This window comes from Hipposideros armiger, unplaced genomic scaffold (assembly GCF_001890085.2).
Source record: "Hipposideros armiger isolate ML-2016 unplaced genomic scaffold, ASM189008v1 scaffold_1292, whole genome shotgun sequence".
Classification (NCBI taxonomy): Eukaryota; Metazoa; Chordata; class Mammalia; order Chiroptera; family Hipposideridae; genus Hipposideros; species Hipposideros armiger.
The window spans coordinates 200,818-220,015 of record NW_017732642.1 but is presented as its reverse complement, the minus strand read 5'-3'; the positions used below and the strand labels follow the sequence as shown (position 1 = coordinate 220,015).

The 19,198-nt window shown below is 37.1% G+C and overlaps 1 protein-coding gene across 3 annotated transcripts in view; it reads right to left on the bottom strand.

Moving 5' to 3' along the window:
* The window catches only part of NUP153 (nucleoporin 153), a 74,715-nt gene that overhangs the window by 15,743 nt on the left and 39,774 nt on the right, over positions 1-19,198 (bottom strand). For 2 of the 3 annotated variants that reach the window (XM_019633369.1, XM_019633371.1), the window contains 5 exons: positions 18,389-18,523; positions 16,711-16,809; positions 15,555-15,642; positions 5,032-5,157; positions 1,440-2,057 (listed from right to left, as the gene is read on the bottom strand). In XM_019633369.1, the coding sequence (XP_019488914.1) occupies positions 1,440-2,057; positions 5,032-5,157; positions 15,555-15,642; positions 16,711-16,809; positions 18,389-18,523 (1,066 nt within the window). The remainder of the gene's footprint in view (positions 1-1,439; positions 2,058-5,031; positions 5,158-15,554; positions 15,643-16,710; positions 16,810-18,388; positions 18,524-19,198) is intronic. The other variant, XM_019633370.1, reaches the window with a different exon arrangement.

Here is a 19,198-nt window from a genome sequence, read left to right as displayed (position 1 = left end):
GCTCACTCACTTTCCGTCACTTTTATTCCCAGGATGTATTCAAAACCTGTTGGATAATAACTCCAAATTTGTGCATCTAGCCCAGAGTCCACTACCACTATATCCAAATACCTCACATACATATGAAAGTCAACTTTAGCACTTGATTTCAACTACACCTTATTCTACAATGCCATCCTTATGTGATTTCTTTAGTACACAACACCATTATCTTGGCCTGTATTTTTGACACAACTTCCTAACTCATCCTCTGGTTTCCAATTTTTCCATCTTCAAATCTGTCCTTCAAAAAGCTTACGATTGATTGTATCAAATACAAGTTTGACCATATCACTCCTCTACTTACAACGATGGCTCATCTTTCAAAGGATGAATTCAAAGTTCATTAATACATGTATGAGCTTCCTTTGCTTGTGTCTAACCATTCACTGCCTGACTCAAAGTTTTATTCTCTCTTCAACTCTAAATGAATTTCACTTCCCTGCATGCATCAGGGCTTCCTTATTATTATTTTTGAGGGGAGGAGAGGTTTCTTGTGGGAAGAAATAGTTCAGAATGAAGATTCTGAAATCTCATTCTCATGGAGATGCCCAGTAGGAATTAGAAATATGGCTCAACCCTTGTGTTCAGACAGGGGTCTAGGTTAGTAACTAAAGAGCTTGTCATTGCAGACATAAAACTACACATATAAGTCCCAGGATGCTTATATCATGTTTCATGTACTATCCATGTCCTCAAATATATGTACCAAATAATGATATAAGAGTGTTACCAAAACAGCAAAGAGTCATTTATAGATGTGAATGTTAGTAACTCTAAAATCTGAACAGAGAAAACAGGAGAAATTCAAACCTAACTCAATTTTTCTCGCTAAGTTAGCCTTTTTCATTGATGATTCAGTAACTGACTATCACGGCAGTATCTCTGGCAGATAGCATATAGGTACAGGTATCACCAGTAATATGCAACCATTGTCTCTGCATAAAGCAATACTGTCTATCTCTTAATGAAAACCTTCCCTGGAAGTAACCACCAGCCATCCTCACTTATACTTAGAGAAAAACAGACACAGTACTATTTTATTCTGTATATAGTTTCAGAAAGATTGTCCCCTTCTAAGACTTTCAGAACCTGTATTAGTCAACTTTGAAAATGATCAACAGTTAACAAGTTTCCGATAAAAATGATTACAAAGGCGAGATTAAAGTATATACTGGGCTGATTAACACATAGACTATCCTAAGTTAGCCCTAAAAATCCAGCCCCAAACAAATAATTTTACCCTCAAGATAGCTTAGAAAACTTAAGATGTTATGAGGAAATGCTCATCCCAAAACATTTAAAATATTCACGTTGTTCTTAGTGTTTAGACAGAGACTAAAAGTAAAATGTTCTACTGAAGCAATGAGCAAAATCGTCCCAAACAGCCACAAACATACCTGGTTTCTCAGACATACAGGACACACATTTCTTGTCTTCTGCATTATTATAAACACAGCATACGGGACACTCCCAAGATCCCTCGGGCCTTTTGAATTTATCTCCAAATCCTAAGGCACCAGTGGTCACAGTGCAGCCGGAAGATGAAGCAGTCACGGTTACTGCACTTTCTGAAGCCACTGGCAACGTAAGGACTCGTTTAACACCAGTTCCAGGTTTCGGTGTTTCACAAGCTACACATTTTATCGCTTCTGGTTTATTTTGCACTAAACAGGTATCACAATCCCAAGATCCTACTGCTGGTTTAAATTTCTCTCCAAAATCTGTCCCGGATGCACAAAGCTCTGGTCTACCAGTTTTACTTGGTGTTCCACTTCCAGTCTGCTTAGCAGTATCACTTGGTGACAACTTTGTTGCTTGACAGGCCATACACTTGTTGTCTGTAGCTTTGTTCTGGATTAGACAAGTATCACACTGCCATGACGATCCAGCTTTTAAACTTTCCTCAAACCCAATTCCACTAGAAGCAAAGCTACTTATTGCTGGTCTTGTATACACAGCAGGGCCTGTGGTGGTAGGCTGAGCAGCAAGGGAATCTGTCTTCGGTGATGTGAAACCTACAATGGGTGCAAAGAGGAGAGTGAAAAGAAAAAGGTAGGGAAGGCTTTCCAATAAAAACATTAACTGAAAATATTAGTGGAAGAAAACATATCAACCTCATTGTTGAGTTACTACAATCCAGGATGGACTACTTAAGAGGCGATTTTCACTGAGCACTATTTATTCATCACATAATTAATGAGTGACACTTAGACCTAGTCAAAATCTACAAAAGACATTTTATTTAGAGGGTAATACCTTCTTCCTGTAGAACTTGTAGCTATTATAATTCAATCAACATCTACATTTAGGTTTTAATTTTTAGTAATTTACTGACCTATGCTATCATCTATTTTTGTACACTATATGTTTTACTTTCCTGATATCTGATTTACATACAGTATATTTATATCTTTCCTCCCTCATCTGTTTTTCCTTTCAAGTGTTCCCTTGGCTATACCAAATGATTTCGATATCTCCTATATTTGAGTTTTATCCAGTTATAATCCACTAGAGTGGTATCCTCTACTTTCAATCAAAACCAGCTGAACTGTGTAGATATGGTTACTGTACAGATATCCCTCTAAAATACAACAGAGTGGGAAGAATTATTTTAAATTGTTCTAAACTCTATGGAACTTTAAAATAGCAACAGTTCTATGACAAATATGGTAAGAAATTCCAATAAACATGTAACAACCTATCTGGTAAGTCCTAGAAATACGAGTGTGCTACAAAAATACAGTGAATGTTTAAATTTAAAAAAAAATTATTACAGTAAAACACACATTGCCATTAATCTCCCTCAATAAATTCCCCCTCGCTTCGAACACTCTTATCACACCATTCTTGCTACTTTCTGAAGCAGTTCTGAAAGTCCTCTTTTGTGAATATCTTTATCTTATCCCCCATCATGACAACGTTCCGTGTCACACATCGCTTCTGGTACAGCAATTTCTGTCAATCAAAAATAAGGTGTTACTTCATCTACCTTATTTACCGGATCTGAAACTGGACAACTTCTGGCTCTTCCCCAAAGTCAAAATGATCATGAAAGGGAAATGTTTTCAATTGTTTCAGGACATAAGAAAGAAAACTTCCAGAGTGGCTTCAGAAAGTGGCAAGAACGATGGGATAAGTGTGTCCAAAGAGAGCAGGAGTACTTTGGGGTGGAATAATGGCAATTTTCTTTTACAGTAACAAATTTATTTTTGATTTAAGAATTCACTGTATTTTTTAATCACACCTTGCATAAAAATTATTAAGACCAAGTCACTCCTAATGGAGCACAGGCTCATGCTACCCAAATGCATGCCTACACACCACTACCAAACACTAATATTAACAAAATTGTCTCAAATGACTCTAACAAGTATAATCTCAGAGCCTTCCACATTTAAGTACACATTTTGTAATTACTGAAGGTGTATTTAGACAATTAAGGTATTCATGTAGAACCATGGGATAACAGGAAGAAAAAAGTTTTTGTCCTACCAAAACTGCTATCATTGAATTGATTCACTGAAATTATACTTTATTTGTGGGAATGACGTTTCAATCCTTTACTTTTGACCAAGTAATTTCTATTTTACTCATACCAACAAACACAGAGACTCATTTCTCCAGCCTTTAGCACCAAGGAAAAGAAATTTGGAGGGGAAGGAGATATAGAAGGTTGTTAGAGATTCTTTTTTTTTTTTTTTGATAAGAGTTTATTGAAGCCAAACTAATGACATGCAGGGAGCAGGAGCTCAAAGGCTCCTTTTAAGAGAGTTTCTAGTGCTACCAAGAAATAATTCATTCTAGAGCTATTTTTGGCACAATAGCAAAACAATTCCACATACCTCAGCTACTCCCAGTGCGCAACAATATATTATTTTGTTAACCTGTAATTTGAGTACTTAAGGTTGACAAAATGTTTACAGTAACCATCTCAAGGTATTATAAATTTCTATTCTTACCACTTTTTCAGATTTTCTTCATTTTTAATATTTACAACTCCTCCAAATTTTTTATATTTAAAAAAGATAAAATGGGAGAAGAACGGGCATTATGAATGTGAAGTATAATTTATATGAAGGTAAACTATATGAATTTGACGCTTACCCACTACTCGGTTCATTCTAGTACAGGCATTCGGGAGTTTTACCTTAGCTACATAAAATCGTCTAAATTACTGAGACTCCTGCAGGCAGTGCACTCGTTTATAAAATGAGAGAGCTAGACCAAATAAACCTAATTCTTCTAAATTGTGTTGTAGAAGCCAACCTTACTTAAATTCCTATTCAATTATACATGAATACATCTACAGGGTCTAAACTCTTTCTGAGGTACTACATTATCTTATAAACACTTGTACATTCTTATAGCACACATCACAATGGAATTTGTGACTATCTGCTTTCATTTTCATACTGAAAACTTATTCCTATTTGAGGATTTCTAGTCATTGCCTTCAAATTATTACCTACTAGCTTTTACATCTTTTTCAAGTAAGTACTGTCCCTATTATATATTTTAGAATTAGCAAATATTTGTTGTTGTTTGTCTTGATACACACACATGTACAGCACAACTGGGGAATGAATAATTGGAGAAGAATAAGTAAGTTCACGTCTTTCTCATGACAGAGATATTTAAGCATATCATCAGGTTATTTACTTTTATTCTATCTCTATAATAGACATTAATAGACTGTCTCTATTAATGGGTAATTCGTTTTCTCATTCTATACTTGCTTCATATTCTCCTTCTATACTTGCCTCTCAGGTTTCATTATAGTACAAAGTCCCTGAATTCTAAAGAAGTAGTTTCTAAAGTATTTCTCTTAAAGAATTACATCTCACTACATCTACATTCAGAAGTCAATCACCTATCAAATTAGCCATAATTCTTTAAAAGACTAATGTACACTACAAATGAAATTAAAATAAGATCATGAGGTTATAATTAAGATTTTAAACTATTTTAAAAAGTTAGCCATTATCTTACCAGGGTTTTTCAGAACATCTAGGACACTTCCTTCTTTCAAGATTACAGCAGGTCTAAAAGGGCTCTCACAATCTTCATCTAGCTGCTTTTTACAGGTTGAAGTCTTCACTGCAGTGATATCTTGAGCTGTTAATTTTTTTCATTAAAAAAAATATTATGGGAAGAATAAAAATCACTGGACTCCAGTTAAATGTATTAAAAAGATCTTTCAAAGACAATTTGGAACAACTTCTATACAATCATGGAAAAGGTCATTGTAATTCAAAGATAGAAAACAAATGTAAAAGTACAGGGTTAACTTGCCAATACAAGGAAGTAAAAATACTATGTCCCACACTGTACACCTCGCTTCCAAAAAAGCAAAAAGTAGAAGTTATAATTATTACACAATGAATTTTATTGGTAACTAAGAAACTCAAGCTGAAACACTGAAAAGGATATGGCAACTAGATAAAACTGACGCACTGCATGAAATATATAATCAATACACAGATATTTATAATACTAATCAAAAACCTTAAGAAACATTCAACTGAGCAAGCTATTTCATTTCTAGAAATTCACCCTATGATTGAAAATATTCTTCAGTTATACTGACAATCTGAATGATAAATGCTCAATAAGGGCATGGTTATATAAGTTACAGAATGCTGACATGATGGAATGCTGCACAGCACAAAAATCCTTCTTAAAAGCACAGTTATGGAGGGTCAAAGATGCAATTTAGGTAAATAAACGTTATACCTACTAAATCCCAGGATGACACCAAAATTAGAAATATGTAACAGTCAACTTCAATAATCATCTGAAGACTAGCTCAACAGAAACTCTATAATTAATGATATGAAGAAAACGCCACATGGAGACTGGTACGGGGAGCGGATACAAGAAATGGGCTGGCCCCAAACCTACAGATAGTGGTTGAACACCAGGAGAGACATCTCACTGGAGAAGGTCCCCCCGGAAGAGGACGGTGTCCCAGGCCCACAACCGACTCCTCAGCCGAGTCTTGTGTCGGGAAGAAGAGTTCCCACAACATCTAGAAGTGAAAATCAGAGCCAGGATTCTTTCTGTCCATCCCGATGAAACGGTAGGCAGCTAGAAACCCCAAAGCCCTCTTAAAGGGCCGGCGCACAGACTCACTCACTTGGTCTCTGATAGAGGGGCACCAACTCAAGAGGTGCCAGAGACATACAAGGGTGTGTGGAGCGAGGGCTGGAGGGACATCACATATATTTTTGTGTGGAGCCTCCCTCACATATAGCCTCCACGAGGGTTTTTCTATGTTGAACCCTTGCTTAAAGGGTTCTATCAGACCGCACTGATCTGCTAGAATCCCGCCCTGCCCAGATAGTGCTGCATCACCAAAGGCACTGTCATACCAGGTCACCAGCCTGGCCCACACACCTAAGGAGGCTGTCTCAAAGGTTGAGCCTTAGGGGGCAGCTGGCCTCCATTCACAACGAGGCCATGCCCAGGTCCAGTGCAAGTAAGAGCCAACCACATACAGCTCTGTGGCTACTACCAGGTAACCGTGGGCGGTAACAGGAAAGGCTGAAATTTTCCTACACAGGGGCCAATGCCAAAAGACACCACAAACGTACCCTGAGGTCAGCTTCAGACCACACCAGAGCACTACCTGGTTAGCCCCACAAATGGCATGCTCTAAGGGGGGCGGGGTCTCAACAGGCACAAGAGCCCATGGGGGCAAATACCCCTGTCAGTGGTCGGCCCCCAAATAGCAGCTCATACACTATGGTCATAGCCAATCCTCACAGGCGGTCAGCCTGAGAGTCAATCCCACCCAAAGAAGCGCCAAATGCAATCAAGGCTCGCCTACAACAGAAGAATACACTCAAGGGAAACTCCTAGGACACATGCACAGGTGGATCAGGGACCATACAGGACACACTACATAAGGCCACCAAGCAAAGACTGAGAGACATAGGAGATCTACCTGATACAGAAAAGCAAATACAGAGAGGCAGCCAGAATGAGGAAACAACGAAACACGTCCCAAATAAAAGAACAGGAGAAACCTCCAGAAATAGAACTAAATGAAATGGAAGAAACCAACCTATCAGAGCAGAATTTAAAATGCTGGTTATAAGAATGCTTAAGGAACATAGTGAGAAATGTAACAGAGATAGTAAGCATAAAGATGGCTATACAAACCATAAAAAAGAACCACTCAGAAATAAAAAACCCATTAAGTGAAGTAAAAAAATACACCAGCAGGAATCAACACCTGATCAGATGAAGCAGAGGACTGAATCTGTGATTCTGAATACGAGTTAGCAGAAAACACACAATCAGAACAACAACAAAAACAAAGATAATTTAAGAGACCTGTAGGATAACATCAAGCATAACAACATTCTAATCATAGGAGTAACAGGAAAAAAAAGAGGGAACAAGGTTGAGAACCTACTTGAAAAAATAATAATGACTGAAATCTTCCCTAACTTGAAGGAAATAGGCATGCAAGCTCAGGAAGCACAGAGTGCCAAAAAAGATGAACCCAAACAGTCCAACACCAAGATACATCATAATTAAAAAAGGCAAAGGTTAAAGACAAAGAAAGAATAAAAAAGCAGCAAGTGAAAGACAACTAGTTACTTATAAGAGAGCTGCCACAGGCTGTTAGCCGATTTCTTAACAGAAGATTTGCAGACCAGGAGAGAGTGCAAGAAAATATTCAAAGTAATGGAAAACAAGGGCCTACAACAAGACTACTCTACACAGCAAGGCAACCATTTAAAATTGAAGGAGAGATAGAGAGCTTCCCAGAGAAGAAACAGGTAAAGGAATTCATTATCACCGAGCCAGTCTTACAAGAAATGATAAAAGGGCATCTTTAAGCAAAAGAAAGGAGAAAAAAAAAACCACAACTGAAGATCAAAAATATGAATTATACAATGGCAATAACTATGTATCTATCAATAATCACGCTGAGTGTAAATGGATTAAATGCTCCAATCAAAAGACATAAGGTAGATGAATGGATAAGAAAACAGGAACCATACATATGCTGTCTACAAGAGGCTCACCTCAGATTGAAAGACACTTCACAAAAGTAGAGGCATGGAAAAAGATATTTCACACAATTGGAAATGGAAACAAGCTAAGGAAATGATACTTACACAAAAGAGACTTCAAAACAAAGACTATAATAAGACACAAAGAAGAACATTACATAATGATAAAATGATCAATCCAACAAGAGGGCATCACCCTAGTAAACATTTATGCACCTTACATATAAAACTACTATATGTAAAACAAATGTTGACTGACATAAAGGCAGACACTGACAGTAACACAATCAGAGTAGGAGACTTTAACACCCCATTGATGCCAATTTACAGATCTACACAGAAAATCAACAAGGAAACACTGAATCTCAATGACACCCTAGACCAGATGGATTTAATTGATATTTTTAGAGTATTTCCCCCCAAATCACCAGAATATACATTGTTTTCAGGTACACATGGAACATTTACCAAGATAGCCCACGTTAAGCTACAAAACAATTCTTAATAAATTTAAGAACATGAAACTCATATCAAGCATCTTCACCGACCACAATGGTATCCAACTAGACATCAATTACAAGAAAAAAAAAAACCACACAAACACCTCGGGTTAAATAACATGCTACTAAACAATGAATGAGTTAACAATGATATCAAGGAGGAAATCAAAAGATACCTTGAGATGAACGAAAACAAAACCACAATGACACAGTGAAAGCAGTCCTAAGAGGAAAATTCATAGCAATACAGGCCAGCCTGAAGACAGAAAGAAAACTCAAAGAAACAAAGAAACAGTCTAACCTTACACCTAAAGAAACTGGAAAAGGAACAGCAAACAAAACCCCAAGTGAGTAGAAGGAAGGAAACAATAAAGATCAAAATGGCAATAAATGAGTCTAAAAAAATATGACAAAAGATCAATAAAACAAAAGCTGTTTTACTGAAAAGATAAACAAAATTAAACTCTTAAACACATCGATGAAGAAAAAAAGAGAGGACCAAATATAAAATCAGAAATGAAAGAGAAGAGACAACCGACACCACAGAAATACAAAAACATTTCAGAAAATACTATGAGCACCTATATGCCAACAAAGTGGACAATCTGGAAGAAATGGATAAATGCCTACAAGTGTACAATCCTTCAAAGCTGAATCAAGAAACAGAAAATCTGAACAGACCGATTACTACCAACAAAATCAAATGAGTAATCAACAAGCTCCCAGTAAACAAAATTCCTGGACCAATTCCTGGACCAAATGTCTTCACAGGTGAACTTACCAAGCATTCAAAAAAGAATTAACACCTATTCTCCTCAAACTATTCCAAAAAATTCAAGAGGAGGGAAGGCTTCCCAGGTCATTTTAAGAGGCCACCATTACCATGATACCAAAACCAGCCAAATACATTACAAAAAATAGAAAAAAAGAAAAAGAAAACAAAACAAAACACTATAGGACAATACCCTAATGAACATAGATGCCAAAATACTCAACAAAATATTAGCAAACTGAATTGAGCAATATGTTAAAATAGATGATACACCACTATCAAGTGGGATTCATTCCTGGTATGCAAGATTGGTTCAATATCTGCAAATCAACTAACATTACACATCACATAAACAAAATAAAAAATCAAAAATCGTATGGTCGTATCAATAGGTGCAGAAAAAAGCATCTGACAAAATTGACCATCCACTTATGATAAAAACTCTCAGCAAAGGTGGAATAGAGGGAACTTAACATAAGAAAGGCCATATACGGCTAACTCACAGCTCATATCATACTCAGTGGGGAAAGGCTAAAAGCATTTTCCTTAAGATCAGGAACAAGAGAAGGACTCCCACTTTCACTACTTTTATCCAACATAGTACTGGAAGTCCGAGCCAGAGCAAGCAGACAAGAAAAACAAATAAAAGGCATCTACACAGGAAAGGATGAAGTAAAACTGTCATTATTTGCAGATGACATGATACCACAGAGAACCCCAAAGAATCCACCAAGAAACTATTAGAACTGATGAATGAATTTAGTAAAGCAGTAGGATACAAAATTAATATTCAGAAATTGGTTGCATTTTTATACACCAATTACAAACTATAAGAAAGAGATACTCAGGAAAAAAAGAAATCCCACTGGCGTGCCAGTCAAGATGGCACAGTAGGTAAACACTATGCATGCCTGCTCTCACATCATCAAAATTACAACTAAACTACAAAACAAACATCATTTAGAATCGCCTAAAATCTTGCTGGCCCAAAGTGCTACAACTAAGGACATGCAGAAGCCACCTCGAGACTGGTAGAAGAGGCAGGCACGTGGAACAGGCTGGTCCCACATCTGCATGAGATCATTAAAAATCGGGAGTGATACCCTGGTTGTGGAGATTCCTCCTGGAGGAGCGAGGGTTCCCAGGCCCTGCCTAACCCAGGGTTCCAGTGCTGGGGAGAGAAGTCCCCATAATTTCTGGTTGTGAAAACCAGCAGAGATTGTGGCTGAGTGAGACGGAGGGCAGCTGCACCTTCCCAGGCGCTCCTCTTAAAGGGACTGTGCACAGACTTACTCACCAACAAAATCACTGGCTCTGAGCTTCAGCGCTGAGGCAACAGCTGGAGATGGCAGGGACATATGGTGGGGAACTCAGTTGTCTGGCCTTCGGACAGGGACTGGAGGGGCAGCTTTCTCTCAGAAGAAGAAGCTGGTGGAGGTCATTTTTTCTTTGTTGAGCCCTTGCCTTTTCCAGCTTGCATATACAGGCTGCGACCATCTGAGTCTCCATCAAGCTGGCTAATACTGTTCCTTCACCACACCCTTGTGATTTTGAGACCCCACACAATTTTCCAGCATACCCAAGCCACTTTCAGTGGCTTTTTTGTACCAACCGCTTGCCTTGACTCATTCTATAGGCTTTCCAAGTGTGTCTCAAAAGTTCGTGGAACACAGAGAAGCAGCATCTGGCTTCAGCATGTCCAGTACCTCTGGCTGAGCAGCCCTAAGTGCGGCACCAGCAACAGCCAGCCTTGGTTCACGGGCTGGCCACTTGAGGCACTTCCAAGCACAGCACGGGTGGTAGCCATCTGTGGAGTGCTTTGCGGTTCTGCTGGGTGGCTCTGGGTGGGGCACAGGCTGCAGCTGAACTCGATTTGCAGTAGATTCCCCTCCCAGATGGCCCTGGGACTGGTGTGCCCAGTGGCCAGCCTAACCTCCTCCAAGGATGACACACTCATGAGTTAGAGTATCACCTAACCTCCTCCAAGGATGACACACTCAAGGGGCGGATTGGACAGGCCCCAGAGCCCTGCTGAGGCAGATCCTGCTCTATGGGGTCACCACCTGCACAATAACTCTTCACTGCCACAACCAATCAGCCCAAGGGTCAATCCTTCCCACTGATGTGCAAATAGCAACCAAAGCTCAACTATAAGAGGGAACACACATCCCACACCAAGGACACACCAGGAGTGTGTGGCTCAGGTGACTAGAAAGACTGCACCACTGAACCCCACAGCAAAACTACTAAAGGAGGCCACTCTACTAAGACTGGGAGACATAGAAGCCCTACCTATTACATAGAAACAAACACAGGGATGAAGCCAGACTAAGGAGACAAAGAAACATGTCCCAAATAAAAACACAGAAGAAAGCTCCAAAATAATGTGGTAATAGCTTAGTGCCAGGTGCTAGTCAGGGAGGTAACTTTGTAACTTATATTTAGTCACGTAATGTAAAGCACAACATTGGGAATATAATATAGTCAATGGTATTGTCACAGCTACGCATGTCAGATGGGTGGTAGATTAGTTGGGGTTATCACTTTTTGATGTGTGTAAATGTCTAATCATTATGTTCTTTTATGGACCTGAAAATAGTAATAAAAAAGAACCACAGTTATGGGTAAAATCAGGTTAAAGAGTATAGAATATTTTGAATGTTTACATCTAAAAAGTAATGATGGCTAATGATGAGTGATTTTTATTTCAAGCTTTTACTTTTTAATAGTTTATATTTTCCAAAATCAACAAACATATTCTTTTACTTCAAAGAAGGAATCTATATTTTCAGTATGATAATGGTTTGGTGCTTATATTTTTAAAGGGGAAGTTTCTGTTTACAGATTAAAAATGTATGGGATTGTTTCAAAATAACCTCATAAGTGTGTCTATATGTGAAAAAAGAAAAAGGAAGAAAGGGAGAGAGAGGAGCAGGGACAAGACTGGTCATAAAATGATATGTTGAGGCCGAGTAAAGAGTGCTGGGGATTCAGTGTACCATAACACTTCTGAGAATGTTTGAAATTTTCTATAACAAAATAGAAATAACCAGATTTGTCTTCTTAAATGATGCCCATTAAAAAGTAGTTTCAGGCTGGCCGAGTGGCTCAGTTGGTTAAGAGTTGGCTTGGGAGTGTGGGCTCTGAGCAGCAGGGCCACCAGTTTGGTTCCCACATGGGCCAGTGACGCTGTGCCCTCTACAGCTACGATGGTGAACAACAGTTCGACCTGGAGCTGGGCTGCCATGAGTGGCCGCCGATGGCGTGGCCTGCAGTGGGCTGCTGTGAGCTACCGTGAGTGGTCGGCAGCCAGTGTGAACAGCCTGTGGCACGCAGCCAGCAAGAACTGCCGTGAGCCACCGTCGACCAACTGCCTCAGCCAGGAAGAGCACAATGATCATAATACCAACATGGGCCAATGAAGTGGCATCCTCCACAACTAGACTGAAGAAGCAAAGGACAGCAACTTGTCTATTTCCCTTCTCCAATTCCCCAATACAATCTTTAAAAAAAAAAGTAGTTTCAAAAAAATCCTGCTTACCCCTACACCTCACACCATGAACAAAAATTAACTGAAAATGAATAACTGATCTAAATATAAGGACTAAACAGTAACACTCTTAGAAGAAAACTTAGGAGGTATATCTTCATGATGGTGGATTTTGGATATGGATTCTTAGACATGACACCAAAAGAAAAAGGAAAACAAAATTTGAACTTCACTAAAATTAAAAACCTTTGTGAATGTAAGGACATTATCAAGAAAGCATGAAGACATTATCAAGACAATCCACTGCATTGCAGATTATTTACAAGTCATATGTCTGACAAGAATATAGCATCCACACTATCAAAACTGCTTGCATCTCAGCAACAAAGAAACAAACTAATTTAAAAATGGGCAAAAAACTTGAACACACATTTCTCCCAAAAAGATATATAAAGGGACAATAAGCACATGGAAAGAGGCTCAACACTATTGATCACTAGGGAAATGCAAATGAAAATCTCAATGAAGCATCAATTCACAACCACCAAGACAACTCTAATCAAAAAAAGAAAAATAATAAATGTGGTGAGAAGGTGAAAAAAGAAAACCAGTGTTGTGGTGGCTCAAAAAGTTACATATACAACTACCATCTGACCCTTCAAGTCCATTCCTAGATATATACCCAAAGTACTGAGGTCAGTATTCAAACAAATACACGTACATGCATATTCATAGCAGTACTGTTCACAACAGCCCAAATGTCCATCATGGATGAACAGAAGAGTTACAGTAAATCCATACAAAGGAATATCATTCAGCCATAAACAAAATGAAGGACTGATATAAAATACATCGTGGGTGAGCCAGAAGCAAAAAATGGCACTATATGACTCCAGAATAGACAAATACACAGATACAAAACACAGATGGGTGGATGATAGGAGTTGGGGGAAAGAGGAAATGGAAAGCAACTGTTTAATGGATACAGGTTTCCTATGGGAGTTTTAAAAAGGTTTGGATTCATACAGAGGTGGTGGTTGAAAACATTGAGAATATACTTAGCCATACTGAATTGGTCCTTTAAATGATTAATTGTATGTTATGTCAATTTCACCTCAATAACCAAAATATGCAAAACACCGAACTTACCTCTTATAACAATGTGAAAAAGAAACATGCTTTCATCACTTGACCATATTCTATCTTCCTTTATAATCAAAATTAAATTGTTTTTAGTAATTTAAGGTAAACTTTAAGGATTCCCTGAAGTGTACTCAAAAATGATGAAAAAGAAGATACTGGAAAATTTTCCTGCTGTCACAAAGTAGTTAATCATGACCTCCACAATGTCAATCAGCTTCTTAATGACAGAAGTGGTGAGAATCAGGTGTCAATGTGAGAATACACAATTATCACCATTGTATATATGCCACTCCTAATAAACGCCTTAAAAATCTGGGAATTCCCCAGATATACTGAAACACAAAACATGTTGACAAATTGTTACTCACTTAGGTACCATTACTAAAGCAGTAATAAAAATTGAGAAGGATTTTTTAAGGCCTTTTCTCAGAATGAGGCATGAAAATAGTAATTGAATAAGATTTATTCTTCTTAAACTTGTATTATAATAACATTTTTAAAATCGTGTGCAAAGATTACACCTGAAATGTGCTTGTTACTTTCTCTTACACAGGGCTGCTGCATTCAAACAAAAATAGGACTGCAAACACACGAGTAAAATTCTCACTTTGTGCCACTCTCATAATCTATGTTCTTACCTTCCACATCATCCAAAGACAAACATCCCCACAACTCAGCACATAGTCAAATACACACTTCTGGATGGGGCAAAAGAAGTTACCAGATGTCTCAGCCTGTAATACCCACTCCTTCACAAAACACGTTCTGTCACTCTACCTACCTCACTCGCCATGAAAAATCACTAAATGTCTTCCTACTACACCTTTAGGTTAAAATCCAAGTCTTTAGCACAGCATTGAAGAAGTTTTAGAATTTAAAGCTACCTCTCAACCTCCTGACAAACTATTTGCAGTTTTCAAACAATGTCATGCTTTTGCTCTTGTTCCTGTACCCTTGTATTTGCTGTTTATTTCTTCGGTAAAATGCTAAAAAATTCTTGCCTTGAGTAAGTCAGCCCAGATCATTCTCCCTTTCCTAAACATCAAACACTTGAAAGAAAACCACTACTATCACAACAAAATCCTACGAATGAATTGTATGACTATTTGTTTACTTCCCTTGATTATGTCATTTCTTGAGTCATAAATTATGAAACAAGCCTATTTGCAGATGCCAGCATAACCCTGACACATGAAAATGCTTGTGATCTGAATAGTAAACCTAGAGATGGAATCCACTGCAATTACCAGGAAGACAATCCTTGAGTATCCTATAATCAGATTTTATTTATAATAAACTATCAATTTATTTTGACTAGTCAAAGACAATGGATTAATCTGCTGTTGTCACTATCCCCCTCACAACCAAACTGTAACACTGACAATTAGGGAGCTAAGTATCTCTGAGGATAATTACTAAAAAGCATTGTCAAAAAGTTGTTGTTCATTCCTGTTTGCTTTTCTGAGCTAATTTCATACAAATGAAGGCATTTATGGGTACTGCCCAAGGTGAAAAAACTGGAAATGCTAGTCTAATATGTGCAACTATTTTTATTCACAAGATGAGAAAATTTTACTCACCTGTACTATTCGCAATTGGTTCTGAAATACTACTAGAGCCAGAAAATTCTGCTGTTTTTGCAACAGGCAAACTAAATGTAAATCCAATCTGTCAAGAGAAAAGTGATTCTTTAAGTGTCAAATTAGTTTTAAACAAATCTCAAACATAGAGCTTTCTCAGTCCAAGCCAAAAATATATTTAATTTCATTTATTCTATAAAATTCACAGTTTTTCATATTTTACAGTCTCTAAAATTGGGATGCTCTTATAACGAATGGTGTGTCATAGTTTAACAGCAGTGTTTTTAATTTCTTAGGCATTTTTTCTATCAAAGTAGTACATAGAATAAAATAATGTGTTCCTAATGCCCAATTCTGGATTTCTAAATGCCATTTTCTACAAAAATTATGAGAGTTTTTGGACAATGAACAGATTTCAGGCAGGCAGCCGGAAACTACAAAATGATCTGGAACATCTCACAGTGACAGAAAACAAGGACACGCTGAAATACAAAGGGCAACATGTCAAACTGATAAACATGCCAAATAATGGTGGTGCAAGCTGAGCACTGAAGTAATTATTTTTACTGAAAATATTTATTTAATTATAAATAAATATATATTGTTTACAAAAACCCAAAACTTTTCTAGGTTACACGCAGTTCAAAAAACACATTAACTAAATGCATTATGATTGAATTGATTAGGTCCTTATCTTAATTGGATCTAGGACCAAGAGAAACAAAACAGCAATTAAAGGACAGTATGGCTCTGAAAAGGAAATCTGAATATGGAGTGTAATTATATCATGTTAAATTTTATGGGTAATCATAACTGTATTGTGGGTATACAAAGGAATGTCCTTTTACTTAGGGGGCACACGGAAAAGTACTAAGGTAGTAAGATGTTTGCATTTAACTATCAAATGGCACATGACAAAATACATATGCTTATATGTCTTTGTCTACATACATGTACACTCAAATGTACACATATATATGTATAGAAAATAATATATATAATAGATGTTCACTCATTTAATTTTTATGTACATATTTTTTTTTACACTTTAAAGAAAAATAATACTATTTTGTACCACCGATGGCATCTTGGATTTCAAAAAATACAGTACATCGTTAAAATCAATAAATATGACTATTGCTTGGTTACTACTTACAGATGATGGAGGTAGTACATCCGTCTCAGTAGATTTTACAATTGGAGATGAAAATCTAAATACCGGATGGCCAGTGTTGTTTGAAGAGGTCATTTGTACCTGTTTGTACCAAATTATTAAAGAAATACAAAAAGAGCTTTTTAGAAAAAGAAATTTATTCCTAAATCGGATGCCTTTTGTTTGTTTCTCTTGCCTGACTGCTCTGGCTAGGATTTCCAATACTATGTTAAACAGCAGTGGTGATAGCCCTGTCTTGTTCCTGAACATAGAGCAAAGGGCTTCAATTTTTCACCATTAATGAGAGGAGAGTTTGTCATACATGGACTTTATTATGTTAAAGTATCTTCTTTCTATACCCATTTTATTAAGTGTTTTAATTATAAATGGACAGTGTATCTTGTCAAATGCTTTTCTGCGTCTATTGATATAATCATGATATGATTTTTGGCTTTTCTTTTATGTGGTGTATCACATTGATTGATTTGCATATGTTGAACTATCCATGTTCCCCTGGGATGAACCCCACTTGATCATGATGTATGATTTTTTTAATGCATTGTTGTATTCAATTTGCTAGAATTTTGTTTAGGATTTTTGCATCTGTATTCATCAGAGATACTGGTCTGTAATTTTCTGTTTTTGTGTTATCCTTACCAGGTTTTGGTATCAGGGTAATGTTGGCCTCATAAAATGAATTCAAAAGTATGCTCAGTTTAATTTTTAAGTGTTTGAGGAGGACAGTGCTAGACCCTCTTTGAAAGTTTGGTAGAATTTACCAGTGAAGCCATCTGGTCCTGGACTTTTGCCTTTGGGAAGGGGTTTTGGATGACTGATTCAATTTAAATATACATACTGTTGATTCATCTATTTTCCAAGGGGAGAGGGGGGATAGAAGAGGGTAAAAGGGGTCAACATATGGTGATGGAAGAACTGACTCTGCGTAGTGAACACACAATGTGATATACAGATGATGTATTACAGAACTGTACACTTGAAACCTATGCAATTTTACTAACCATTGTCACCCCGACAAATCTGATTGAAAAATAAGTTGAAATAAAAATAAATCTTTAATACACACTTTAAAAAAAAATTACAACAAAATAGACCTTAAGTAAATTAATTTTTCCAAAAAAGCCAAAAACAAATATTTTCCCTTTTACATTTAAAAATCACTTTTTAACCTCTGAAAAATAAGTTCCTGCTACAAAATCTTGGAAGAGGCTTCCTCTTGGAAGAGGAGTATACATTACTTTGGAGATGGACACTTGTCTAAAGGGAGAACAATAACATCTATGACCATATGTTCACACACAAAGAAAAAGCCAAGAAAAAAAGCATAAAAATTTCAGGAGCTGATTAAACATATTAATCCTACTTGAGAAATAAAAATATAAATCTATTCCTAGGAAAAAAAAAAGTATCTTCACTGAAAACATTGTTTGGCAAGAGTGGTACAATCACCTCTTTAATGCACTGCATAAGAATTGACAAACATTCACATTATAACGTATCCCATTATAATGTACACTGAAAAGGAAAACATTTCCAATTTTCTCTTCTTATTCTAAGTTATTGGTTTCCTTTAAGGAAAATTTATCATGGCTTTAAACTGAATATTAGATTTTATAAAATAAATAAGAACAAAACCACCTCTATTTGTATTATGGTTTGGTACCTTGTTTGTTAATGACTGTGCAGGACTAATTGGTGATGGAGAAGAAGTCATCACAGATGAATTAAAATTGAAGGAAGGCAGTGAAGAACTGGTGATGGGCAGAGTGATTCTTGGTAATACTGGTACTTGCATTTCCTAGAACACAGTATGTTTTATAACGATATAGTTCATTTTTTCTGTCATTCTTTGAACTCTAAACTTTTTCGGGTATAATAGTGCTAAGTTCAGAATAGGGAGAAGGCAGCACCATGCAGTGTTAATTAACAACATGAGCTCTTTGAACCCAAAAAATTAAACAAGATTTGAATCCCAGCTGTGCCACCAGCCAAAAATGTGACTGTGGACCTATCGGCCCTAAGTACCAACCTCCTAAATGGTGAAAACAAGGGAAAAAGTAATAGACCACAGAGGCGGTATTAGCAAAAAACAGTTATATATGGTTTTGCCATATAAAACAAGCATTTAATAAACGTCACTTCTCATGAGTTTGGTGAATTGCCTTGGTTTCAAACCAAATATAGCGAAGGCCACCCCAAGTCTCACATGACCCAGATTAAGAACAAACAAAAAATGTTCTGCTTCTGCTAATAGTGGGGTAGCTTATATCTGACCAATGCTCTGACATCACAATTATAAATTCAAGTCAAAGTATTAAAAACAGCCATCTAAAAACATTAAAGAGTAAACAATAATAAGCAGAAACTGGAGGGAAGAAGACACCTGGAAGAAGAGAGAAGCACTGAATTTCCTATTCTCTTTATGAGTTGGGGCCACTGAACACTTGAAATTGAGAGAGAAAACTGCAAATGT